At 34.3% G+C, this 27,873-nt stretch overlaps 1 protein-coding gene across 1 annotated transcript in view; it reads right to left on the bottom strand.

The window, feature by feature from the left end:
* The window catches only part of LOC132325705 (ryanodine receptor 2), a 94,209-nt gene that overhangs the window by 47,464 nt on the left and 18,872 nt on the right, over positions 1-27,873 (bottom strand). Inside the window, exons 10-22 of the mRNA XM_059843288.1 lie at positions 26,164-26,484; positions 24,572-24,812; positions 24,085-24,172; positions 22,939-23,031; positions 22,417-22,587; positions 21,386-21,445; positions 17,149-17,283; positions 13,830-13,942; positions 13,084-13,180; positions 8,703-8,806; positions 8,114-8,165; positions 7,929-7,982; positions 177-276 (exon numbers count right to left, since the gene is read on the bottom strand). Coding sequence (XP_059699271.1) covers positions 177-276; positions 7,929-7,982; positions 8,114-8,165; positions 8,703-8,806; positions 13,084-13,180; positions 13,830-13,942; positions 17,149-17,283; positions 21,386-21,445; positions 22,417-22,587; positions 22,939-23,031; positions 24,085-24,172; positions 24,572-24,812; positions 26,164-26,484 — 1,629 coding nt within the window. The remainder of the gene's footprint in view (positions 1-176; positions 277-7,928; positions 7,983-8,113; positions 8,166-8,702; positions 8,807-13,083; positions 13,181-13,829; positions 13,943-17,148; positions 17,284-21,385; positions 21,446-22,416; positions 22,588-22,938; positions 23,032-24,084; positions 24,173-24,571; positions 24,813-26,163; positions 26,485-27,873) is intronic.

Below are 27,873 nucleotides of genomic sequence, written 5' to 3'. Positions count from 1 at the left end.
AAAATCACTCATTATACTTTTCTAGATTAGCTGTCAAAATTTTTGAAATTTTGAGTTAATTTTGAAAGTGAATCTTAGAGCCAAATATATGCATGTTGTGCCCAATAAGAAATTAAATCACTTTGAAGTTCACTAGAAAGAAGGCTTAAAATTTAGCCTACACACCAAAACCTTACCTTTACTTGCACTGATTGTCTGCAGAACCATCTCAGCAGCACCACGATCATGCAGTCTGGCTTGTTGATACAGAAGTTTTTGCTTTTCCATTTCTTTTTCCTGAATAAAAATTCCGGTCATTTAACATGAGATTTGAGTTACTATCAGTCTTCCAAAGGTTCTTGGTTTTCTCTTAGTTTATGGGCTCTATGGCAACATTATGAACCATTTAATACATACGATGCTATTGAACAAGTAATTAACAGGCTCAAGTAATAATCTCCACTTGGTATTTTTCTTTAATGTGCTTTTAGCAGTTTATCTGGAAAGAGTCGTCTCAATTGTGAATCATTAGGTTAGTTCAAAGCCCATGTTCATGATATATACTGCATGTATCGAACTTGCACTTTTGTGCTGTGTTTTTGTGCAACAGTTCATACTCTTAATAATCTTCTATAGTGTGACCATAACTTCATACTGCTCAGTATGTGACTCTTGAGTTGTAAGTTGTTGCTGAATACCAGAGTAAAAGAAACATCTCAGATTTTTTTTCAAAACATATTATTATATTACAATATAGATTGCCCCCCTACTTACAGAATATTTGATAGAATACACTGTGCTTTTATATTTTGTATTCTCTAGCGGCAACAAACAATACTGCATGGCGTTGCTTGAGCAATGGTGAAGTTTCTTTTTTGTATTTTAAACTACTACCGAAAACATAACGAGCATAAAGAGCAAACATAAAGGCACAGTTAATTCCAGAAGAATTTCAACTTTCATCAGGTTAATTGAAGTTTGCTGGAGAATTGAGGATGACTAAGCAGTATAAGTTGCAAAATGGAAGTTGCATAGAGCCCTATGACAGTGAGTCCATCAGATGGCGTGGTAAAAAGCTTACTCAAAAGGAACATGACACAATCAGTTAGTATCATGTCCAAAAACACAACGCCCAAAACATGTATGACCTAGAAGCAGGAACAGCTGCAGCAGAAGTAGCCAGAATGACAGCTTTGCTGCCATAAACTTTCCATCCAAGTTACAGAAAAAATACATTGGAAGATGGAAGAGGTTTAAAAAATGAAGGCTTGCTAAATAGAGGATATGAGTAATAAATTAAAAAAGAAGAGGTAAAAAAGAGAAATATGTTCAAATGAATGAAAAAGAAACCTTTAACTCAAAAGCAAACCAACACAGACATTTATGCTGTTACCAGAGAGTTCTCGCCGAGGCTGGCAAATTTGTTTCTTAAATCTTTGATAATATCGTGCTGCGGAAACAAAATTCATCAGGGTTTTTTTTTTCACACTATTAGCTCTCCTGTGGTTAAATTGTATCTTTCTTTTTGCTTTAAATTATGTGACAGATCTAGATGGAGGCACAAAAAGGAAAAAAAAATGGCAGCGTTGCTTTGTATTTAGCCATGCTAGGGTTTGAAAGTTTTGCCTTCATGTTTAAACCTCTTCCTGGAAGTTCAACAAAAACAAAACAGAAACACATACACGCACGCGCACACACACCACACATACAAACCACCAGAAAACCATGACATCACAGGTTCAATATAGCTACAATAAAATATTTTCATTTGCTTCAGAAGCCACTGAAAATTGATCAGACTTTCTTTTCTTAAAAACAATTTCCTATTTTTAGATACCTTTAGTTTTAGACCCAACACCCTTTCATCTTTCTTTCCTTGCAAAATTTACTATTCACAAGCCTAACACCAGCTATACTACTTTCATTGTGCAACATTTTTTTATAAGAATATCAAAGTTTTTTAAGAATGCTTACAGTGAGGATGTATCTGCATAATCTACAGACTAACTTCTTGCAATGGCAGTATAGAAGAACAGTAGAAAGAGGCATTGTCAAACAGCTTAGCATGAGAAAAGTGGTATTTCCCATGGAAATCAAGATATCTAGGATATTAGTAACAAAACAGACAAAAAAAAAAAAAAAGAAAACAAAAACCAAACCAGTCTGCCAACCAAACAAATCCACCAACAAAAACACCACAAGCATTTCTCTTAGAAGCAACCATTCTTTGATGATAACCCATAAAGATCATGGTTCCTTCTTCAGCTTCACAATGCATTTTCACTGTTGCTTTCTCCCTGCCAACTCAATACATTATATATAAATCTATATGTGATGGCAGCACTTACATGAAGAGGGCCACCCATTGCCTACAAAGCATACTAAATTAATAAGGTTATCCCCATTTCTTTAAGATGTGCTTACTGTTTACACTGTTATCTGTGCTACCAGTTTCAGCTTTTTGCACTTTATCCACTTGCTTGCCAGCTGAAGTCATGAAACTACCAAAGTAATTAGCCAATGATTTGAGCTTTCTGTCATTCACCAAACCATCACAACAATAGCAGAAATACTTTGCTAAATGAAACGTTTAAAATAATTGAAAAGAATTTAAAAAAAAACCACCAAAACCAAAAATAAACAACCAACCAACATCAAAAACCAAAAGAAACACATCCCAAACCCCAGTCCTCAATGAGGAACAAATCTATTTCATCTTGGATATTTTCTACTCATCTAGGAAAAAGCTGACCACTTATAAATGTACGTGTTCTCATATGATAGACTTTCTCCAGCATTCTACCAAACCAAGGAAACTTCTGAATCATACTCTTTAAAAGTAGAGACCCAAATATTTTCTACTTCATTCTGGTTTTTGGGGTTTAAATCATTATGAACAATCATATGCCAAAATAAATCAGGCAAACCCAAAAATTTTTAGTTTGAATTTGTAGGCAACAAACTTGATAAAACCAAAGAGAAGCTTTAACTGACAAGTGTGTCATTGAAATTCTAAATTTTCTTGTAATTCATACAGAGACTGGTTATTGGAGTTTCCCTTTGAGCTAGGACATATGGAGAGGTTTGTTTGCTGACACCACTAAGCTCCAAAATACAGACTGCTGATATAAGACCCTGCTTTTACAGAGCTTTTTTTCTCTTTTTTTTTTTGAATATGAAATAATTAACATAAGTTTAGGAAAAGAAAAAAATATGTAAAGAACAGAAATTGCTTTCAACTCAGCTATTAGAAGATGAATGCTTCTCCTTTGAAATGTCTTCATATTTGTTCAAGACTTGTGCTTAGCCCAAAGAACAAATCCTATTCGGCAGGACCTACACTGGAAAAACATCTGTTCATTTCAATTTCAGGCATGCATAAGTATAAGCTATGTAATTAAAATATCAAGAACTCATGCATAATACTTCTGTACCTTTTTATATATACATCTTTATAAATACTTCAATCCTTTAGGTTCAATGCTGGTTTCTGCTCTATAAAAAAAAATTATTTTTCCTGAATCCCTCTTTTGGACTTCATCATTGAAGTATCACTGCTTGTTGTGAGGGGTTTGGACTCAAGGACCTCTAAAGGTCCTTTCCAACCCAAACTAATTTATTAATAAATAACATATTCTGTAGTGTAGAGAGTGAAATCAATCCGTTACATGTAAGAAAAACTGCTGAAAAACACATTTTTACATAGTTATTTGAATGTTTACTTTCTTAAAATTGATAAATTGAATATGGAGTGTGATCTTAATTCACAGAATAAATGGTTACTTATTGTAAATATATGGTATATGGACACTCAGTGGTTTACTCAGGATTTGCGACAGTAAGAGATACAGGTAACCATCTTCAAAGGGCTGGAGCCCTTATGCAACCTTAAGAGGTTGCATTATTTGTTTGTAAAGAAAGATGAAAATTTTTGTCTGAGGTAAGTGACAGCAAAATGTATCATTTTGTCAAAAAACTTGTGAATAAAGAAATCTACCAAAAATTTGCTACCAGTAACAGGTATAAAATGAACTGCAATGGGGAGCTCTATTTCCTCCATTTCTTTTCTTCCTGCAAAGAGTTAATTTAAATCAATTTAATACAAATGAGTTTAAAAACATGAGCTAAATTTTGATTCCTTCGAGTTCCCATCCTACACATATTTGGCACACATTAATATGTAGGAGTGACTCAAATGCAGAAAACTATTTGCATTTAGCTAGTGAAACAGTTTGATTTAAAATAATTTCTTATCAGATAGAATCAAAGGAGACAGTAACACCAACTTTACAGGGGGTCAATCGAGCATCTGTTCAATAAGACAAAAAGTTAACTTAGAGACAAAGGGGAAGGGGCAAAGACATCTGTGATAGCTCAAAGCAAACACTAGCAGGTAAATGTTGACAGGAACATACTAACATACAGAGAGCATTGTTGCCATGTCCCTATTGTTCACACTATTAACCCAATTCAAATTAATTGTACAAAAATAAGACTACACTGCATGAGATATGAGCAACAAAATTGTCAATAAAATACACTCGGCATTTTCATCACATCCTAATCTTGCCCAAATATCTCTCTTGCTCTGACTGCAAAAGGATCCAAGACTTCAAACACCACAAATTTTAAAGTCTAGAAGAGCAGTAGACTTTTAACCCTATACAAATTGAATAGTCACACTTTTCACATGCATACACAGGATAGAATAAAAGAACTGCCTTCAACATTGACACTTGATCACCAGACAGGAAGAAGCACACAAATGCACACACAAGCACACACACATCTGGTATACACAGTTTCACATCTGCACAACTGTTTGATGCCATGTATGAAGAAAGCAAGGGTTAATTCTTGTGCTTTTTTTCCCTTTTAAAATACCTCACAGTCAGCAAGAAAAAAATTTCTATGGAGCATATAAGATTCAGTGGTAATGACGTAAGCAGAGTGATAGATATGCAGCATTTGAATAGCTGAATTATTGGAATTAAAAAAGAATAAATTATATTATTAGATTCCTTATGTATTTTCTTTGGGGTTTTTTGATATGCACTTCATTCACAAAAATTACAATACCTTTCAAATAAATTTTTGTGAGCACATTCATCTTCCAGGATAATGCCTTTATCATATGAAGATGGAATAGACCTGTGCAAATTTTTGGAGGAGTAAGAGTGAAGTTGATCCTGAAATACATCATCTCTCCCCACAGATGCCTGGGAACCTCTTTCTTTTGTGATCTGAATGTTAATAGAAGGCTAGCAAACAAAATACCAAAATCCCCTTGGCTCCTCTCCATGGAGAAGGTTGCAATTGTTTCCCTGCATTGCCATAGGAAATGAAATTTGAAGTTACTGACTGAAGTCTGACCATTAGCTAAATCTGTGCATTTCAAATCTCAAGCAAGTCATCTTTACTTACTCTAGCTGTCATAAACCACAGCACAAATAACTGTATTTAACTACCTCAGAACCAAAAACTAGCTACTCCACACAGCATACCTTCTCCCAGAATATCAGCCCTGCAGCACCACCAGCAAGTGGCCTGAGTCAACAGTGGGAACTGAGACTTTGACCCGCGTGAAGCAGGCAAGTAGTCAGCTGCATAGCCATGGGACACCTTTCAGAAACAAATGGTGAGGCTTTCATGATGACACACAAAAGGCTGAGTAAGAAATAGAGCCAATAAAAAAATTAACACTGAAGTTTCAGAGATATTGCCTCTATGTTCTTAAAGAAAACAAAGAAGAACTATGAATCATTTAAGGTCAGGAGCATCTAAGGAGCTTCTGTCAAATACTATAATGTTGCAGGCTGAGGATTCAGTTCCAAAGGCTCTGAATCAGACATGAACTATGATTGATGCTCTGTGACAAATACTGGAAACCGAATTCTACCACTATATCAGAAATGTGTCTCTGCTAAGATACAGAAGAAAAGTTCAACTACTTTCCCTTAATAACCAAATAAGTTGTTTTACTAATTCAAATTAAGTTAAAACCAGAAAGGTTACTGATGCACAAAAGGCATGAACAGCGAAACAACATGAACAAGCCAAACAACACTCTGTTTTCCCCAAAACAGTATCACAATTTTACATGGCATATTCTGCAGAAATAATTCCTGAAATCTTTAAAGAGCTTGTGCACAAAAAGGGTTTGGTAGTGATGTCATGCTGGAACTGAAATGTTAAAAATTTTTTCACGACCCTTTAGTTGAACTTATCCAAGATGTTGGGCCTGAAAAATCACAAAATTAGACCCAGACAAATACACACATATTTTTTTTGTTTTACCTTGCTGCGTTGTGATCCTGTCACCTTAAGGAAGGGCAAGGACAAGAAGCGAAATAGTAATAAGAAAAAGAAGTCCAAATTTTTTTTCTGCAGGTGACTGACCAAATACATACACAAAATTGTCTTTTGAACATATAAATACATTATTTAAACATAAGTTTCACAGCTACAGGAAAAATAATAAAGAGAAACAAATTAATAGGATCTTCTCTCAAGACAAAAAATTGAATGATAAACAAAGAACCCATTACAATTTAGGTAAGGAGCACTAACAAATTTCTTACTGATAGATTTTTCATACACCTCAATGACTTCCTATTCAACAATTTTCACATCTATGAGCATGAGACTTTTGATATCTAACAAGCATATAGAGGCTAACTGCTAAGACCCTACAGGAATGAATAGTCTTTGTCAGTGGTATGTCATATACTGCATTCCCAGAGCAAAAGAAAAAAAATTCAGAAAAACCCGCTGAAATTTGGGTTCATAATGAGATATTTACCAAGAAACAAAACTTTATATTTTGAGGATATTACTTGAAACTCAACTGGACTTCTGAGTGATTGAAAAGAATTTAGTACTAATATTCTTTCTGATTTCTTTACACAGTCAAATAGGGAATATGTACTTAAATAATTCACTTCTATATCATGTAGCATCATGTAGAAAATATACAGAACATTCTATGTCCATAAAACAATGGAGTAAAAGTAAACATGACCCAAACCACTCATCAGAACAGCACAGATAGTTTTACAGGAAATCAATCAGTATATTTAGAATTTTTAAAGAAATTATAAAAGTATTTATTTCTTGTTTCTTTGTTTTAGTAGAGATATGAAATGTAAATACTAATTGATTTGAAAGACACAAAATACACCTTTCAAGGTCAGAATCACAATATGCCAAAACACATTAAAATATTAAAAATATTAAAGAGCTAATTCCCTCAGTGCCCCTCAGAAGAGACAAATTTCTTGCAAACTCCATTTTATTAATGGAAAAAGAGAGACAGATCCCACAGCAAACACAGGACAAGGACTCAACTCTTACACTTGTAATCAACTCATGTGTATATCCTTAAACAGTGATTATCACTAAAAACTCAACATTAAACAGCAATAAATATAGCTCTCTTATTCTCCACACAAGCAAAAAGTCTTAGCAGTACCAATGAACAGAAGTTCACATTTTATTAAGAAGCACTAACATATATGTGAACATAAAACTACTGTATGAATTACAGGTACTGAATGCAAATGACTACTGCAAAAAGTAGTATTGTAGTATTTTAAAATATCCAAACTAATGGTAGGGCAGAATAATTTAAGAGATACAGTCTGTTATTATCAGACTTTTAGACTAAGTTACTATCTGTAATACCTAACTAAAAGTTAAAGTTAAAAGAAATAAATACGTAAGATCTACTAACTTATTCTCTATTTAATCTTATATTATGTAATACTGTGCATGTTTTTTTTTTACTAATATTAATCTGGGGACTTATATCTGCCATATCCAGCTTGTGACATGCAGTTCACTGGCATAATAAGCTGCAGTAAGCCATGAACCAAAAAACATAAATGTCAGCTGGAAGCTATGAAATAATGTCTAACATGACAAGAAAAACAAAACAAGTATAATCTTACTTCAAAACTCTTCACTTCTTCTTCACCATCATCATCTTCTTCATCATGGCAGCTCTGATATCATATAGAAAGAAAACATTGCTGAACTCGCAATTTACTGACAACACTTCACAAGTTATTTATCTTGTTCTTCTTCACTAACTTAGTTAAAACACAAAATAAGCAATAGGTATCAAACAAGTTACCTTTGCCATAATGTCAGCATAAGCCATATACAGGAAATCTTCTTCCAGTTTGCTGGTTAACAGACAGAGGAAAGGTAAAATGAGGAAGATTAATTACAGTAGAACTGAAGTGCCAAAGTATTTTTTCAACTTCTTAAAAATATTTTAAAATAACTTTGATGCTCATAAATAATTAGTGAAGCATTTTTGGAAAATGAAGATTTGATTAACTCATAAAAATAGAAAAGTGTAGCCAGCTACAAACACACTACTCAGAAATTCATAAACACCGTCCAGTAAAGTGAATATAGTTAATTTTTAATTCTACTTATATTTCATATTCAGAATGTACCTGTCCATAGGGAACATAGAAGACAGAAGAGTAGTGAGCCCTGAACACAGTATACATAGCTGTGAAAAAGTCATATTAAAATCTCTTTACATACCACAAGCTAAAGAGGTTTGAGTGTAACTCAAACTCACCGTATGTTCACGTGCACGTTTCGGCCTAGCTTATGCAATCTCACTTGAAAAGAGACATATATGACTTCAAATACATGAGTAATCTGAAAATCTGCATATACTCTGTAGTCTCTCACACCATCCCTACCATTTTTCAGTCAAGGCTGTTCGACTGAATAGCAGGATAAGTTGATGTAAAGGATCAACTCTTTTAAGGCTTTCATCTTCTTCTGGTGGTTCCTCTCCAGGTTTCTTTAGGGAAAAAAAAATTAAAAGTATATTTAGTTATCTATAGTGAAAAATTTTTTGCTCTGTGCAGTTTTCTAAACATTTAATATTAACGTATGTAATTTTGATTTGAACAACCAGGAGGAAGCAACTTCCAAGCAAAGTACGACAAAACTGAACCCTGACTGTGTTTATGGCCATGAAGATTTACAAAGATGATGCCACTTGCAAAGTTTTGCATTTCTTCTCCTCATAAAAATCAACTCTCTTCCCTAGATTCAGAAAATAACTTCAGTCTTAGTCTGTTAACCAGAACTAGTGGTAACCAGATGCCATCATTTATTATTATACTGTCTATTGCTATGTTAACCAGCTTTATCAGATAAAAATGAGAATCCTGTTTCAAGTCTCTGCTAGGTATAATGTTCACTGAGAAACTCTGAGAGACTTTGAGGGAAAAGAAATCCAAACATGAAGCTTACCCACAGTTTTAGACAGAAGGAGTGCTATCTACAAACAACAGTAATGTTGGCAGGATGTAGAATTTTAGGAGATGACAAATCAATAATGTACAAAAAATATTATATATGATTTAATAATATATAAGAGGGTTCTTTCTTCATGTGATTATTTTTCTTTCAGTTTTAGACAGCACTAGTTGGCTTTCTTTGAAAGAAAATACAGTCCTAAATACTATGATGACAACAACCAAAGCAGTGTTCTGAAAAGCATCTATACAAACCTCTGACCTCTTATGGTTTGCCAAAAGACATTTCGGAAAGTAAGTTTTTCCTATCAAGTTATTAACAAAATTGCTTCATCCAGACACTTTTTTCTATGAAGAATCTGGTAGCTCAAAGAAAATTGGTTGTATAAAATATGCCTGCTCTTTGCCCTTGTTTTCATCTAGCACTATACACCAAAATACAGTTAAAAAGAATTCCATGCATTGATAAGACAGCACGAGTAATACATTATTATATACCCGTATGTTATCTGTTAAGCTATAAGGATGGGTTGGCCACTTCAGAGATATGAGGAAAATGGATTGTTGTCCATTAAGAAAACAAATTTTTCATGCCAGACAGATTCCTGCGGGAAAGCTTACAGCTTTCTATGAATAATGCTATTTCCATGGGCCTGTGAAGTCCACCTTTCCCATGCAGCTGTACCAAACACAACTGGTTGCAGCTGAGAATTCCCTTCAGCTGATGTCTATGCACAATGGTTGTTCCATACGCCACTCTATGATGGCATTGCAAGGTTCATTTCACATTTTTCAGTCCGTGATAATATTTACAGTATCAATAACAAGACCAGAACAGTTATGGATGTCTTCCCCCACTCTTTATTTCAATCTCATTTAGAACGCTGACCTTCTCTTTAATTAACTGGCAGTATTCTATACTTCATAACGTTATCAACCAGGATATCTCCTTAATGCTATAAAAACTGATGAAGCAAAAGGGCAGAAGTTGTGTTAATGTGTTTCTAGTTTACATAGATTTATTGAAATTAAATGGAGGATCAAATTCACAAATGACTGAGTTAAGTAGAACTCATTACTAAGCACAGCATGAACACTAGAATCAGTGATTTTCTGACACTTCTGGCAAATAAGTATGCTTAATTTTCATTATCTTGAGACATTTGCCCTATAATTATTTAAGTGTAAAACAAAAAGCTTTACCTGAATGTAACATAAGAGGGTAAAACAAATAGGTTGGGTAAGTTTTAGCTACCACTTCTAAATCTTGAAGACTTAAAATATATTACTTTAGATAATCTAATTGTATTATTAATATTTTATATAATCTAAATTTCTATTAAACAGATTGTTCTTACAATCTATTATGTCCAATAGCATCTACCAATAAAACAAATCAATAGTTATTTCAAATAAGCTTAATTGTTCATATAACCTATTTATTTAAGCAGAAGCATTTTTACAATTAATAAAAAGTGTTGAATACCTTCTGATGCTAACATCAAACATAAAAATCTAGTTCCCTCAGAGGCTTGATATGTTGAATCAGAATTCTTGATATTAAGAATCAGCACAATTAAACTCCTCAAAAAAAGCACAAGTGAATTCTTTTATCCTTTAACTTCACAAGTGGAAGATGAGACTCACTTTTGTATAACAGACATAAGGACAGAAGATTCTGGGAGCAAAACTGCAAGTGTAAGTTCGGTTCTCTACTTTTATGTGAGGGAAATGCTCAATTCCCAAATCCCAGAAAAAGCTCTTACCACCAGACTATAAATTGCCAGGATCTGGCAAAGTCAGGAATAGAGTAGCTTTGACTGTATTTGTTCCTTTCAATAATTTTTACTTAGCAGAAAAGAATGGTCAAGGTTCTCAGTATTGAGAAAGAACTCACTATGGCATAAAAGATTATAGTGTACTAACTAGAGAGAGTTAAAGGACAGGAATCTTGCCTATAGTTTCTGGGTCCTGGATCAATTAATTTTCCTATTTAATTTGTGAACAGTCCAGAAACTTCAGACAACCCTTCAAGAATACATCAGAGAGCCCAAGGCTCCCCCCTTCTCCACTTCCAGATGAGTTCTGCTACCCTAGCTTAGGCTGTGATTCCATCTTGACAGTTCAATAAACTTTTAATTCCTTGCTAAACCAGGGTATAGTTTCCCTAAGAGGAAACTTCACCAGCAACGCAAAACATCTTTCATGATGTCCACAAAACATTCTGTGCCAGATCCACAAGCTGAAACTCAAACTCTCACCCTTCTGAGAGTGAGTGCTCCAAGGCAGCAAGAATGTGATGCAAATGTATTTAAAAGACAGATGGAGTTTTGTACGCTCTTTTTAATGAAAGGTGCAATACATGTCTCCCAAAGAGAGAAATGCCAACACACATATCCATATTTTTGAGGAATTAAAAGGGAATTCCTGTAGTTTGTTGGTTTTTTTTTTAAATAAAGGATGATATAAAAGCCAGGCCAGTCTGTTTCTGTCCTCTCTGAGAAGGTTTTTCACTCGAGCTACTGGTTGGCAAGGAGTTATTAATAAACTTAGCAGATATATAGGTTCATCGTGGAGGTAAGGAGATAATCCTTAATGTCAGTGAGACCAAATTACCATGCTGGGCTATTTCTTCACATGCACACACCTGCAGGTACATGCACACGTGCAGAGACCTATGTTGTTCCACTGCACACTCATGCTCCCAACTGCTAAAATAGAATTATTTTTGAGACTGAACGTGCACTATTTAAAACACTTGCATTGTGTTGGGATACATAAGGATATCAGTTTAAAAGGTCGTATGCAAAGTTTATTTGTAGAAGTCTCTTGTATTTTCAGAGTGAGGATAATATTGCTCATAAAATAAGGATGCCACAAGAAATTAATTCTGCATGTGTGCTGGCAAAACTGAACTTCCAAAGTCTGTTTGTGTTGAGCTCATTGCTGCTGATTTCCCTTTCAGTATTTTGATCCTAATTTTCAAAATTGTTTACAACTTGGGTGACTGGTTTTAAGCATAAGCTTTAAGCAGTAAAAGCAGATTATTACTTTTTTTTTTTTTCTAATAGAAATTTTATGGTTTGCTTCCTCTCTCTATTGCAAAGAGCAGGCTCTCCTTACAATAAAAAGACTGATTTCAGATTGTGTTCTGTTGGACCTTCCAGGGACTGAATCGGTTCCTAGTTTCTTGCCCAAGCTGTGAAAAAGCTACCTTTCAGAGAGACAATTGTAAGGGATGAGGACCCCAGACTTAAATAAAAATCATTGTAGGTATTTGCAAGGCTAAAGACATGGCTCTAGCACTCCACCACTGGGAAAAATCTTCATGTCCCTGCCAAGAGGATTCTTCTCTGAAGAAGCAGACTCTGACAGCTTCTAAGGAACTGACTGATCTAAGACTAGATTCCTCTAGTTTCATATTCTGACCTTTAGACTTAAATGGCTTTAATGTGGATAATGTAGTCCTCAAATACACAAAGGTTAGCTGCAAAACAGGAGGGAATAGGTTGTTCCAGTTCTCCACAGGGCAGAAGATAAGAGATAGGGGAATGACAGCAATTGATATGTAATTTAGGAAAAAAAGCTTTATAAAAGGTTATTGAAGCCCTGAAGCAAAGAGCCTGAGGGGATTTTGGAATAGCCATCATGTGTAATTTTTAAAAAGCTGTCAAAGTGACTTGGTTATAGCTCATCCCTTTGGGTAGAGATAGCTTAAGTGATATCCTAGCTACTTCAGAGATTTAGAATTATTACTGTACAAGAAGAATGTTAATCCATAATACATTCCTATGACCCTTTCACCCAGACGTACTGCTAAGTCTTCTATCAGTTTGTCTTCAAAATAGTGCTCTTCTGTTTCAATCCAAGATTTGTCATAGCCTTGAAGAAAGAGATTGACCGCTCGGTGTCTAAAAAGGAACATTCAAAACAAAAGCTGTAAACTTTTAAAAAGAAGATTTGGTCAACATGAATTTCATTTAGCTTGAACAACTGCCCTGTCATGACAACAATAATTTAAAAGGGAAGAGAAATTTCTATGTCAAAACCTATCAAAGCATCCATTTAAAAAAGAAAATTTACATTAAAATGTTTTATTTAAAACTGTGTCACACTAACTTGTAAAACTGATGCTAAAACATAGTAATAATTATTTAAGAATAGATAGTAAATAAAACTTTAAAGAAACTTAAATCCAACAAATAAAATAAATTATCACTTTGGTGAGTTTTATGTTCTTTATATATAAAACATTTTATATTTTTAATACAAATATTAAAATAACAGAAATAGATAACTTTAGATTGTGCTCAAATATTGCACATTTTAAAGTTGAGGATTAGACTTGAAATCAGAAATTGAAAATTAAATTTTTTATTATTCTTTTCAGAAGATGGGAAAAAGTAATTAAACCTCATAAATAAACCAATATACGAGCTATAATACCGAGTTTATCAATTACTGGCTTTTTTTTTTTTTTTTTTTTTCCTTTTGAGCTTGCCAAATAGCTCTGTATGAACTTTAGTGCACTGGTGAAAGACAGAGCAATACAGCTCCTACCTTGGCAGATTGTACAACGGTGCCATTCTAAAGCAGGCCACTACTGCTCTTTTCCTCTGTTTAGACAGCAGCTTATGCCACACTGCTTTTTTGGACCGCTGAGGATGCTCAACCTGTTACACAAAACACACATGAAAAAATAATGTGGCAATGTCCCTAGTGTCAGGAAACAGGAATATTAGTAAAAATGTTAGTTAACAAATTAAGTAGAAAAGCAACAGAAGAAGAATTGATCAGAATAAGTGTTCTAGACAGAGTTCAAGCATTCAACCAAATCACAGAATCAGAATTTAGAAAATAAACTTAAAGCACAAATCCCACTTTCCTGATATGATATAGATATTCTTTTTCACTTCATTCTACTTTTGCTATCTTTTATATAGAACACTACCATCAATAAGGCGGTCTCTCAGGAAGCCTTAACTTTCAAGGCAAAAAGCTTTTTTTCATTCCATCTTTTATAGATAACTCTTTACACATGTGAAGGTAAATTGTACACCTTCACATTGCCTCAGACAATATTTTTAAAGAAATTTTCATGGATACAAAAAATCTTTTATTTGTAATATTTACCACGATCAGTTACAGTGGAAAGGAATTAACTTTAGGAAAGAGTGACAAGTACAAAGACTTAGGACTACATGTTTTCTATGAAGTAGCCCAGACAGAATGTACATCAAATACTTCAAAACATTTTAGCTGCATTTCAGAAAACTACAGCTCTATCTTAAAATATATTCTCTTTCTGCATCTTGGCTCTACAGTAGCATGAGATGAAACAGGGTGTGCTCCATCTTTATCTATTATGCCTTTGGCATTTCTTCTTCCACCTTTCACTCATGTTTCCATCCCAAGAAAAATTACTGCTGTGGTGCTGAAGAGCACCAGCATACTTCTGTATATAGCCTGACTGGATACCTGGGAATCATGATTGCAGACTGTGCTATGGATCACTCCTCTCCCACAGCCTATTTAGTCTCTGTGATTTATTTCACACATCTTCCATAAAAACTATATAATTTGATTTAACCTATGCAACTGTTGCATAGTTAAGTGGAGTTGAACTTTGGGGTGGGCTGTTTGGTTATTTATGGATGGTTTGTTTCTTTTACAAACAACTACACTCCTCTGTGTTCCAACAGCATCAAAGAAGCCAGTGGAAGTTAGCATTTATACCCTGAAAGTCTTGCTAATTCTCCCTTGCAATAATATTAAGCACTATATGAAAAAAATGCAGTGACAATTCCAATATTTATGTAGACTCAAAATTCAAAAAATCCAAATTTGGTTATCCAGTTTAGTGAAATACAAAAAAATATTAATAGTTAAATAAAGAACATTTATTAAACAGACAAAACCACTGCCATTCAGTGAAATATAGAATTATTCTTGTAAGATTAAATGGTAGCAATCTTAAATAAGTTCTTTCTAAAAGTTAAAATACAAAAGAAAAATATTTTTTAAGAGAAAGGACAAAAAAGCATTCACTGCAAACATGTTTACAGTCACAAAAACAAGTGCCAGCACTACTAATTTAAAAGTCAGACAAATCCAAATGTGAAAATTAGGTAATTAGTAATATATGCACAAAAAATTATAAAACCCTCAATACTTTCCCAAAAGAAATAGCCTCGGCCTACGCAAGCAGATTTCTGAAAACAGTAAAAACAAAGAAGTTAGGTCTTCATGGAAAGAAAACACAAAGAATGGACTGATCATTGCCAGTGCAATACAGAAAACATTTAAAGTATATATGGAGAACAGAGTATTTTTATACAGGGAGCAAAAGATTACTCAAGACTATCATAAAAACAGATGCAGTGCTCATATTGATTAATTTTTAAAAGACACCAGATTTCCCATTTCAGTAACAAAAGTTCCTGAGCATTTATCTACAGAAGATAAGAAAAGCTGTGGGGCTAAATCTTTAAACAAATAGGTGCAAGATAGCCATAAAAAAGCAGAAAACTTGTCAACAAAGTCTGATCAGAAGTACTGATCTTAAATGGTACAACAATGGTACCACAATGAGAATCCATTCTGTTCTGTACGACTGCTGGATCATCTCAGTCAACTTAGATAAAACCACGGTAATAACATAAACCCTCCCTCCCCCACCCCCCATATTTCTAGTTTTTCTCTAGTCTTCTTTTCTCAGAGCAAACCTACAAGCTTTCAAATCAGCACCCATTCTCCTCTCTTGCTCTCTCTCATCGGCAAACCACGATTGATAAGGATTTACTTCCATACTTCTATCCTTTTTTTACTTGCTCCACACAGCAACAGGCAAAACTTAGTGACTCCTCCTCATTCTCTTCTACCAAACTGTGTAAGGCTGTTGAACTTGCAGCAAATCCATATCAAGGCTGGCAAACTATATGAAGAAGAGTTGTGTGATGCAACAGACAGGACACAGATATTCACATCAACACACCCTCTGCAGAGTGTATATACAAGCACATTCACATATCTCTCAGGTTCCTATTGACTGAACCAGTAACTTCCTGACAGTGAGGAAACTTCTTGAAATTGGATCTGAAAACTTTCTGAGTGAACCCAACTAATCTAATGAGAATGCAAGAGAACCTTGGATTTGCAAGTGTTCTTTGAAAAGGAAAAAAAAATTGTAAAATTTATATGAAGACAGTTTGTAGCCTATGGTGTGCAACCAGCAGTGTTCATCTCTGCCATTAAGAACACCTTCCATGTTATCGTCCTGTTTTTTCATTACATTTTAAAAAAGAAAAAACATATTAAATCTAAAGTGCATAATAGGTAATAATTCAAAGAGAAAAGCCACAAAAATAACTTATCAATGAGTCTTTGATCTGTAAGATGTACCCATATAGGAGATTTTTAACTCCATATTTTAAAGCATACTGGAAAGGACACAAAAAAAAAAGATAATTACTTAGAAAAAGTTACTGTAGTTCAGGCCACAAGGGAAGCTCATATATTAATGCAAAAAACATTAAATAATACAATAGAGCCAGATTCTGAAGCAACTTCAAGTTTCTGACAGAATTTTTTCAGAAAAAATTATTCCCCCAACCTGCTTCTGCTGTTTCTTGAATGCAGCAAGGAATATATGAGTTTTCCATATTGGCCAAACAAATTGTTGGAGCTGCTGCAAATATACTGCAAGATAGACATGACCATGATTTTGGACTACAAAACACAGGATTAAGCATGTAAACAGTAGCTATCAAAAGAAAGAAAAGAGATTATAACATTAAATACAGCAGGTGAAAGTACAAATGAAATTGTGAATACTTTTTTTTAGATTAAGAATCAATGAAATTGGTAAAACGTGTCTAACCTGTTCCAGGTGAAACAGCACATTAGCTATATCAAGGACCCTTTCCACAGTCTTCTCTGGATCTGAGGAGTCTTCAGTCCTGTTTGGCAAATCTTTGTAAAGTGCCATCTGCCATCTAATGGCAGGATCCTCAAGCTGCAGCAGAAAGATTTCACATGTCACCGAGGCAATATGTTCCAAACAGTTTAAGTAGTAAAGAAACAGCTTCAAAGATAAACTGAAACATTTTATATGGCTAACTTACACATTCACATAACCCATCCAGCGTCCATTACACTGTGAGAACAAGACTAACTTGTGCAAGAGCTTCCAGAAAACATAAAGTGTATGGTAGAGGGGTTGGAAGTAGATGACCTTAAAGTTACCTTCCAACCCCTCTACCATACACAAGGACACCTTCCATGAGAGGAGATTTCTCAAAGTCATGTCCAACTTAGCCTTGAATACTTCCAGAGATGATGTACCCACAGTTTCTATGGGCAACCTGTCCCACAGAACTAAAACACTAGTAATTATACAAACAGCAAAAAATCATTGGTCAATAAATAGCACTGGCACCAGCAATGAATATAGTGTTTGAGGAAAAGTAATGAATATGAGGTACACAGACATAACTTAGTACACTGCCTTTCCCATTATTAAATTAAACAACATTAAAAGTGTTGCTTTGTTAGTTGGGATTACTTAGTTTTCAGTCATGGAAATTAGTAGTATTGCTGTTATTTACCTCTATTTTAAATTTTTAAAAAATCGTTAGAAAATCCTAATTTTACTGATTATTAGCTAAAAAATCAGAAGCTAATTTGGAAAACTGAACTCCAGTTGCATTTGCTTATCAGCCTACAAATTATAACAAACTATAAGAAGCAAAATGGTTTTTATCAGTTTTTCTCTTTACATTTCATATTTTCTACTTCAATAATCTGTAATTCTCTGTTTTACAATTGGTGATTTCTTTTTGGTTTGTTTTGTCTCCCCATTCCTTCTGCTAATCAAGACTAATGGAACACACTTTGCAAGCGTTTACTGTGCCAATGACACTGATGACCCATTTTACTGAGAACTGTGGCCAGTGATCACTCCTGATTCTGCAGTTGCTGTTGCAGACACAGTGGCCCAGATGGCTAGAGAATTCGGGGGCTAAACCCTACAGATTTCCACAGGGCTTGAACTCAACACTTACTTGTCTAAAACTTCTTTGTAAATCCAAATTTCAATTTTTGCCTAAGATGAGACAACAATGCTCATTCACATCTTCAAAACATATTATGATACACAGTTTACTCAAGTTCCAGGAATGATTAAAAACTTACACAGTTGTTCATTAATAGTTTATTACAACCTAGAAAGCCAAATTTTGCAGGCATCTCTTCCACCTTTCGGCTTTTCCATTTCTTAACAACTGTCACATCCACAGTCTTTGTGTGAGCATTTGATTGGATCATCATGAATGGATAGTCCACAAAAGACTTTTTAATCACAGGTGGAGATGTCTTTTGATCTGAGGACTCCTCACATTCTACCAAGGCACAGCTTTTTTGTAAAGGTAGTTTTCTAAGGGCATGAGTAGTAGGCATTTCAAGGTGTGAATTAGAATGGCTGGAAGAAGATTTTGGTGACTTGAGCTTCATCCATGTCAAAATGAATGCAAGTTTCATCATCAATTTCTTGAAATAAAAGGCTTGGTACTGAGTAACAGCATGCAGGCATGCAAGGAAAGGAAAGACAGAAACAGGGTGAAGACAAATGCAGACAAAGGTAGACAAATGCATGAAATAGATGCTATAACATTAAAAGCTAAAGATTCAGAAGGATGATTCTCTGACAGTGCAGTACCCCAAAAAGGAATCTAGATAAATTACATTTTAGCTCTAACGTAAATAACAGAATTGTATGTGTCTGTGAAAAGAAGTGGTTAACAGAAAACACCATTTAAAGAAAGAATATTACTATCGTGGGAAGCAAATCTGCCTTTCAAAGTGCAGTATTTTTCCTATATTTTGAAAGCTGCCTTACACACACTATAAATAAGTTACATATTAATTCATAGTAGAAAATAATAATTTCAATTTATAAGACCATTTGGCCCTCATTCCCATTATATCTGATTCAATTAGACAACAAAAGGGTAGTCTATGCATGATGGAATCATTTTTTGTAACAAGAAACATCCTACTCGACTGTATAGTGACTGAATCCTAATGACAGCAGAGAATCACAGAATAAATTGTATTGTAATTTTTACATAACTACTGAATTTAACTTTAGACATTATACTTTAAGTAACAAGCTACACACTTGCATTTAGTGCTAACTCTAGAATGTGTCAGTGATAAATCACCATTTTGTCTGCAGTTAACTGCTTGTCACATACAGGTCTAAATCAGAGCTTTTAAAAGTTATGAAAACAATATGTACAGTTGCAAAATAAAGCTAACTACAATGGCAGTTTAGTTTTGTTATCTATGTATTATGTGGTTCCATTTCAGATTTTCATCTTCCACTGGGAATTAATTTCAAAATATGAAATTCTACAACCACTGATTAAAAGTCTACAACTGGAAAATCCAACAGTGTGGATTTTGGATTAGCTAAAATTACTTTTGTCTTAATTATCAAGACACTGTGAAATTGCATCAATCTAAGAAATGTAAAAACAATTTTATTCTCATGCAGTATAAACAGAGAAGATGTATGTTGCTTAACTAGAGCAAACTTTTAATTGAAGCATAGGAAGCTTCTGAAGAGAAAGCACAGACCAAGGTATTAGGATGTATCATGACTTCCAGGCAACAAAGCAGTAACAGACAGAAATTTCTTAACAGCAGAACATATCACTGAAGAAACAAAACAGAAACTGAAGCAGTTAAAACAGGAGGGTAAGTGCTAAATAGCAACATGAAATCCCAGGCAAGACTTGTAACTGCATGGCTCACAAAATCACAATGTACACATACTGAAAATCCCAGAACAGAAATATCTATTACTGTTATTAAGAAAACACTATTGAAGTTTATACACAAAATCACCTCATGTTCAAAGGTTTTATGTTCATGGCATTCACATTGTTTAAGTACTGCTGCTCATTAAGATCTTCAGAAACACTGCTTTCTTCCTAGTACTTTGCCTGTTTGTTTTCTGCTTCTCAGTATATAACAATATTTGCTATATAAGGATAAGTATTTCAAGGTTTTAGGATTTAACCAAGTCTTTTGCTTTCGAGTAAACTTTTTTATGTGCAAACCCTATAAATTAAAGCTACTGGATTAAAGACTTTTGTTGCTAACATGGCAGAGACATATGGAAAATATGATGGGAGAAAATTAATCTTCTTCTTAATAATTATTATTCAGGAAGAACCATTCCACTACCAGCTCATCAAAAAAAAAATTATTACTGACACGCAGTGATTACAGTGGAATCTAGACTTCTGAATGATTCTTAAGTAACAGTTCAGAAAAAAAAGCACCAGATTTTAAACTCATGTTTACTCTTTTGTGACCTTTTAATAAGCACAGAAAACAGTAGTTTAGTTTTCTCTTGAGGTGAATAAAAGATGGGGAAGGGGGAGGAGGTAGAGGATAATCCTAAGTAAAGCAACATCCATAGGTACGATTCCATCTTTCTTCAGTAGCGGAGACAGATGCATAATTTTATTACACCTCCATATTCTGGCTTCTTTTTCTTTATTTGAAGCATCAATAAAACAGTTTGATTATGCTGGCCATTTCAAGACTTTTCCCCTAAAGCTATTCACCTGGCACTAGCTGGAATTCAGTAACAGAAATCTATACTTTTTCCCAAAATACCTTATTTTCCCAGGACTGAAAAGCAGGAACCAAACTGAGAAAACTGGAGATATTTAATTTAATAGAGTATGTCAAAATGGCAGCTTCCTTTTCATTTACACTTCAAGTTGATACTAAGTAACTTAGAGCATTTTGCAGACTTTATCCCAAATACTAGTAGGTGCAGTTTAAACAGTGATAGAACTTCCTTCCATCTCCATTTTCTTATTAACGGTGTGAATGGAGAGAGATTTGAAGGGCCATATATGATTGTATATAGTGCACATAAACACACATTAAAAACCTAACATTTAACAGTTAACAACAAGTAACTTGACGGAAGAGAATAAGGGACTACAAGTTATTCTAAGGAACCAAGGCAGGTTGCCATTATATGGCACCAACAATTGAATTCAAAGGCAGAAAAATCAAATTTAAAAACTGCATACCTTGCCCTGAAGGTGAAGATTACTGCGGATGACATCTCGTACTTCATCTTCAGTGTCTTTCTGCCAATAGATTACAAATCATATAAATTAAGAATGGAGGGTAATTAGGAAACGTTATGATTCATATAAATATCAACCTTGGGCTTCATGAGATGATGAATCAAACCGACAATGTGAAAGACTGAGAAAAATATCAGAGACAAACCTTTTCTTAACCAAGCTTGCAAGATCAAGTTCTGGATGGCATCATACATATACCTGTTCACAGGAACACACTAAATGTGAGCCTGAATTCAAATTGCTAACGTACACATATGGAAAGTTTGGCCAAATAAAGCCAATAACATGAACAGAGCCTTCTATGATTTGAGTTCTTTTTTTGCAGAGCTTTTTCATAGCATCCTTTATAGGATTCAGTTCAGCAGTCCAATAGCCATATAACCCCCTAGAGTGTAGAAAGTATAGCTTGAGAAAAGAAGTATATTCCAAATTAAAATCAAATTATTGCACTGTGAGTATGTACCCAAAAGAGTTACTTTTGAAACAGTCTATCCCTACAGAAATTCTTTCATTCACATGAGAGTGATTAAAAGGAATTAGTTATGATATTGGGCACAGAAGTTAGGAAACAGCTAGTTCTTAATTTTATGAGAGTCACAGAATTAACTAGATTGGAAAAGACTTTAGGGATCAACTCCAACCAAATTGCTTCATAAAATATAACAAAAATTATTTTGCATTAAAAATTAAGAGAAAGAAATAACTAGTTCAACTACTGAATATTATCTGTATTCATATACTGGTCATTCTGAAATACATCCATACTGATCATAAGTATGTTCAAATTGAAATGTTTTAAGCCATGAGGAAAATATGTAGATATACACCACAATCACCCACTGTGCCCTTATAAAACAGAATTATAATCTTGATTCTCTGCATCATGCTGTAAGAATGAACACAGTGTGAAACATTAAAAAATTGGATTAGTAAATATTTTTAACTTTTAGAAGTGCAAAAAGAGCACCTACCATGCTAAAACGATTTTTGGCCAGTGCAATTAGCTCTTGGTCTCCAGGAGCACAAATGTTTAGGCCTATTGGAAGCAATCTCTTCAGTGCTGCCACAATGAGAGAGGTCTGCATAGAGTAGCGGTCACCTTTTCTCTTCATCTTCTTCCTTTCCTGGTCAGAAACTGCTGCCTGCAGAATAAAGTAAAAATGAAAAAGAAACCAAATCCAATATTAAATAGAAGAATTGTACTAGTCTCTGGTTTGACAATATCCTTATTACCTACACAGGTGTGACCTCATCCAGTGGAACCGGCATTTTAACATTGCTAATATTTTGCAATGTGTTACTCAAATGACTGTGCTTTGCATCTCAACCCAGTGTTTTCAATAGAGTTCTTCACCAGAAAAGAAACAAAACAAAAAGCAAATCCCCTCCCCTCCGAAAAAATCAAACAAAAAAAAAATCAAAAAATAAAAGGTGCTTCTCTGGAATCTTCCTGATTCCTTCCCTTTGCAAAGAGAAAAATATGATTACGCTACCTTAGACATCTTAGATTTGGTGTCACTGATAAGGAAAGACATGTTGTTGATTTCATTTTGTACCACAAAGTTCTGCTCTTCCCTTTTGAAATTCTGGAAATATACAGATCTCAGTTAGAAGCATTTACATAAGTACTCTATCTAAACATACCTTAAATAAAAGTACAAATTAAGAAGAAATCGGTAAAATCCACAAGTTAAGGGCAGTAAAAATTAACAGATGATCAACAATGTCCTTGAATTTCAGTTTCATTTATACTGCATAACTCAGGTAGTGTATGTTTGGGGATTTTCCCCATGTTAGAAAGAAGGAAATATTTCCCTAGCTATGAAAAAGACATTATAAAAATCTTACTCCTCCTCCAATTCAATATAAAAATATGGTCCAGGTTCCCTACTAATAAATTATTAATTCATTTTTCCCCATTACAAACTTCCACTATATCCTGGTACATAAGAAAATATTTAAATAAAAGATTGAAATTATGACTACACAGGTGATTTCAATATCTGGTATCTACCTACAGCGTAATCACTGTTTGTGCACAGTGCTGTTTATAATAAATCTTACAGCCAAATTCAGGCACCAGTACTGAAGTTATAAGGTATCTTGTTCCCCATTTTTGACATAATTGAAGCTATAGTAAATAAAGAAATTTCATACAGACAACAGTCCATACAAATATCTAATGCCTTAAAGTAAGTAGACTCTTTTGGGTTTTTAATTCTTTGTGCTCCAGTATTCACTGAATCATGTTTTACTTAAGAAGTATCAGTGCTCACTAGGTCTGATTACAAAAATTTTGGCTATGGGGTTAAAATAATTGAAAAGAAAAATAAAAGGTAAGGATACAAAATGCAATGAGTTTAACACATTTAAAAAATCCCAAAAAACAAACCCACAACAAAGAAGGTAGAATCTGTAAGAAGAATATCTTTAATCAATTTACTATATTACCAAATACCTATCCAACTCTCTTATCTTCTCTGCCATTCCAAAAGTGTCAGAAATGTGAGTCATTAATACCTTCCCATCAGCAGTTTCACTTCTGTCATTAAATGTGTTTTACAAATATAACCACTAAATAACTGATCTACCTATTAAGAAACCTCATTAACACAAGTATCTACCAAGGAATTACTTACATGAGACTTTGACCAGTAAATGAAAACTTCAGCCACCATGCGGAACAACTCTTCTGCTTCAGGATTGGGCTCTTTCAACCATTTTGCCCTAAAATTTGGTATAAAGGTGAAAAAAGTGGATAATCCTCATTGTCTTAATGCTTTGAAATCACTTTTCAACATCTTACAAGGATACAAGTCAACAAAACCAATAATATATGCTTTTAATCCTTCCTGGTAGCAGTGGCTTTTTGATGTCCTATTTCACAACCCTTACAATCCTTTAATATTAATCCTAATTCTAATCCAATAGATTTTATTTTGTTTTCTTCTCAAAAAGACCCCAGCTCCTCCTAAAAGTCAGAAAGCATTAGCTTGAGCAACTGCAAGATTGTCAGACTGAGTAAAAGCCACTTTAATTCAGTGCTAGGCACATCAAGGGACAAGAGGCGGTATCAATAAAAAGGAAGGTTTTATGAGATTCATTGACCTATTCCTCTCCACATACCTGTTATAGTCCACAAATCTAATCAACAAAGGGTAGAAGGCATAGAGGTCCCGTGCCAAAGTGGTGAACTCATCTAGGATGAGCAGTTCAGCCTCCGACATGTCACCTCTGCCTTCTGCTCTTAGATGTTCTTCATCCGATACAACCACTGCTGCCTTTTTCTTTAGTTTATCCATCAGTGGAAGGAAGTGTGTCTTTAAGAGCTGTGGCTTCGCTTTACTTATGATGGGCTGGGAAAACACTATTTAAGGCAATGAATATTATAATATATACCTGGCCACAAAATATAACTAAAACCTTTTACCTTTTCCCGTTTTCTTGAATCTTACTTCTAGGCTACAGAGCCAAATCCTGCCCCCATTGAAATCAGCAGAAGTTTTGCCAAGAATTAAATGTGGTCAGGATTTCACAAAGTCAATTCATTTTGTCTGAGGGCAGAAATTGCAACTTCACAGACTAAGGCTGCAAGATCATAAAGCTTGAAACACCTCTTTACTGGAATACTGTCAGCGTGGTATTTGTCTGCATAGTTTTGTTGAGCAATGCCAAAGTTGTTTAATGGTATGGATGGATACACATATAGCTACACAGTGCATGCACAAGTTTTCTCAGCTGCTGCCTCCTCCTTTGAACCTTGCTTGAGCGAAGGGGAGCTGGAAAGCATGCTCTAGTTATTTGAAAACCCATGGAAACATCCTGCCTGTATTTCTTCAGCACACTAAGTCTTGTATGTAGACAAATGGGAGGGATTCAACTGATTCATTTCAGACTTGTCAGCACAAGCTTTTTGAAAATCAACTCATAACAGCAGTTATGTAAATTAGCACTTCAACTGGGCCCATTGGTACCAAACCATTTGTAACACACTGATTAAATTACACAGAATTTTAGGCAGTTGCTACCTATTCTTAAGAGTGCATTACATTACTAACTCTCAAAACACTAGGAATTCTGAATGCTACCATGAATGAAATACTACTACAGTAAATACTGAAAGTCGTAAGAATGTCTAATTGAATAATTAAATCCATACCACTGAAGTGACTTTTCCTCAGAGACTGTAACACTGAGAACAAAGTGTTCTTAAATTAATTTCAAGTTGTTCACGAGATGAAGTCAACATAACTATTACTAAAATGACATGAGAATTTCAACATTTCATTGTAATGAATGTGTTAGATATAGGCCTTCAAACCCAGGTTTTAAGGATCCAGCACTCATACAGAATAGCAAGGAACTGTATAATGCCTGCAAATGAAAATTTGCTATGTAATGAAAATGTTCTATAGTCCTTGAATTTAATATACTGCAAAAGGCACATGTGTATATTCTATGGAAAAAGAAATATTCTAATGTACTTGTTATATTACTTATAGAGAGATTAAAACATACTGCTTACACTGTTTTTTCTTTATACTCGGTATTTCTAGTTCATCCAGATCTGTATTGCTTAAAAATGTACAAATATGAGTGTTCTTTATTTCCAGCTTTAACGGGGTAAATACAGAGTGATTCAGAGTCTCTGTGTGTGTATATACATTCTGAATATACACACACATTTGCTTGATAATTAATTAATTTTCACTTCTTACCTGCTAATCTCTTCATCCAGGCTCCTTCATCAATACCAAGGTTGTTATAGATGATTTTCAATATGTTACCCAACAGAGTGTTCATGTGCTCTGACGTCAAGGCTGTGCAACACATTTCAGCCTTGTCAGGATTGTTCTCTGGCCCATGCTCCCACCAGTGGGACATGTAACTACACAGCATAGGCAGTATGACTTCCATGATATGTGGCATTTGTGTGTAACGAATACCGGATTCTGCCAGTTCCACTATTTCTTCCATCAGCTTCATCAAGGAAGGAATGTTTGGACAAACCTCTTCTACACTAGTTGGCAAATTGAGAACTGTTGGGGGAAAAAAAAAATCAACAAACTAGATCACAAAAGGAAAACAGCTTTTCAGCTGCTATCCGATACAACTTCTGTTTTCTGTTTACATTTTCACCCTTGTGATCCAAAGGAAACATACCCAATACAACAATAAAAAACACATCTTTTCATACTGTTGAGCAATAAATTGTTTATATTAACAGTTCTATAATTAAAATTTCTATACAAAAGCTTCAACAATGTAAATATTGTGGAATGAATTCAGAGAAATCAGATGCAATTTTCTATATACAAAATAATCCTTAAATTTCAAAATCCCTTCCAGTGTAAGTTTTGCTGTTGAGGAAATAAATTGATACAATGAAATATCTCTCAACAATACATTAGATGAGACCTGGAATTCTAATGGAACAAACAGAAAACATTGCCTATCCTAACAAATCGAGCAGATTTGAGAAACTGATTCTAGAGGTGAATATATAATTGTAAATGTTTACTTTTGGATTCATTTGAATTTTTAGTTCCTTTCTCTGAAAAGGCACTGCAGTTGCCTTGATTTTTGAGGCAGTTTCATTCATCTACAAAAAAATCTCTGCGAGTGCAATCTGCAGCTCCTGAATGTTTAACATACTAACAGACACATACCATGACATACACAGGTATCACACAGCTATCTATAGAACAAAAATTTAGCCTGCAACTTGTGAATACAAGTGTCTCTACCAGCATTTCACAACTCCTTGTTGTCTTTTTTGCCAAGCAGCATCTTCCCCTATTTAGAGCAAATATATTTTACACAGACATCACATAGTCTCCTTAAAGATTATGTAATTTTGGAAAAAAAACATTCCATTTTCTGTTAAAAGTCATGAGAGTAGAGTGGATTGTATATGTATATGGTAAGCATGCATAACTGTTGATATTTTCAAGTTTGGATACTAGAGCTCCTTGGAGGAAAAAATCTGCTATGCTCCCTTTTTTAAAAAATAAAGGTGAAGTTATAAAATTATTGCCATTATAAACTGGCATCTTAAATGAACATAAACTGTCATCTTTGTGTATCTGTAATATGATACAGACTCAGCATACATGCAGAGCTTGTGAAGTTCTACTGCAACTTGTATTTATTGCAGGAACAGTTTGTACATGTGACCTTATTCAACAAGCATGTTGTACCATAAGAAACATCAAAAATGGAATAAAAAGATATATGTAAAGTAAACATACATAATGTTACTGTAAAGCATCTCTACTGCCTTTTATTTCAAACAAAATTACAACCAATCTACAAACTACTCTGCTATGTTTTTATTTTATAAGGCCATATTATGTAATTAATACAGAAAAGCTATTTTCCTTCAGTTGCAAGCATGTATGTTTTAGGGACCCAAAACTGTTTATGTA

The sequence above is a fragment of the Haemorhous mexicanus genome, chromosome 3 (assembly GCF_027477595.1).
Source record: "Haemorhous mexicanus isolate bHaeMex1 chromosome 3, bHaeMex1.pri, whole genome shotgun sequence".
Classification (NCBI taxonomy): domain Eukaryota; kingdom Metazoa; phylum Chordata; class Aves; order Passeriformes; family Fringillidae; genus Haemorhous; species Haemorhous mexicanus.
Note: the sequence above shows the minus strand (reverse complement) of the source record. Positions and strands in the feature narration are given on the sequence as shown.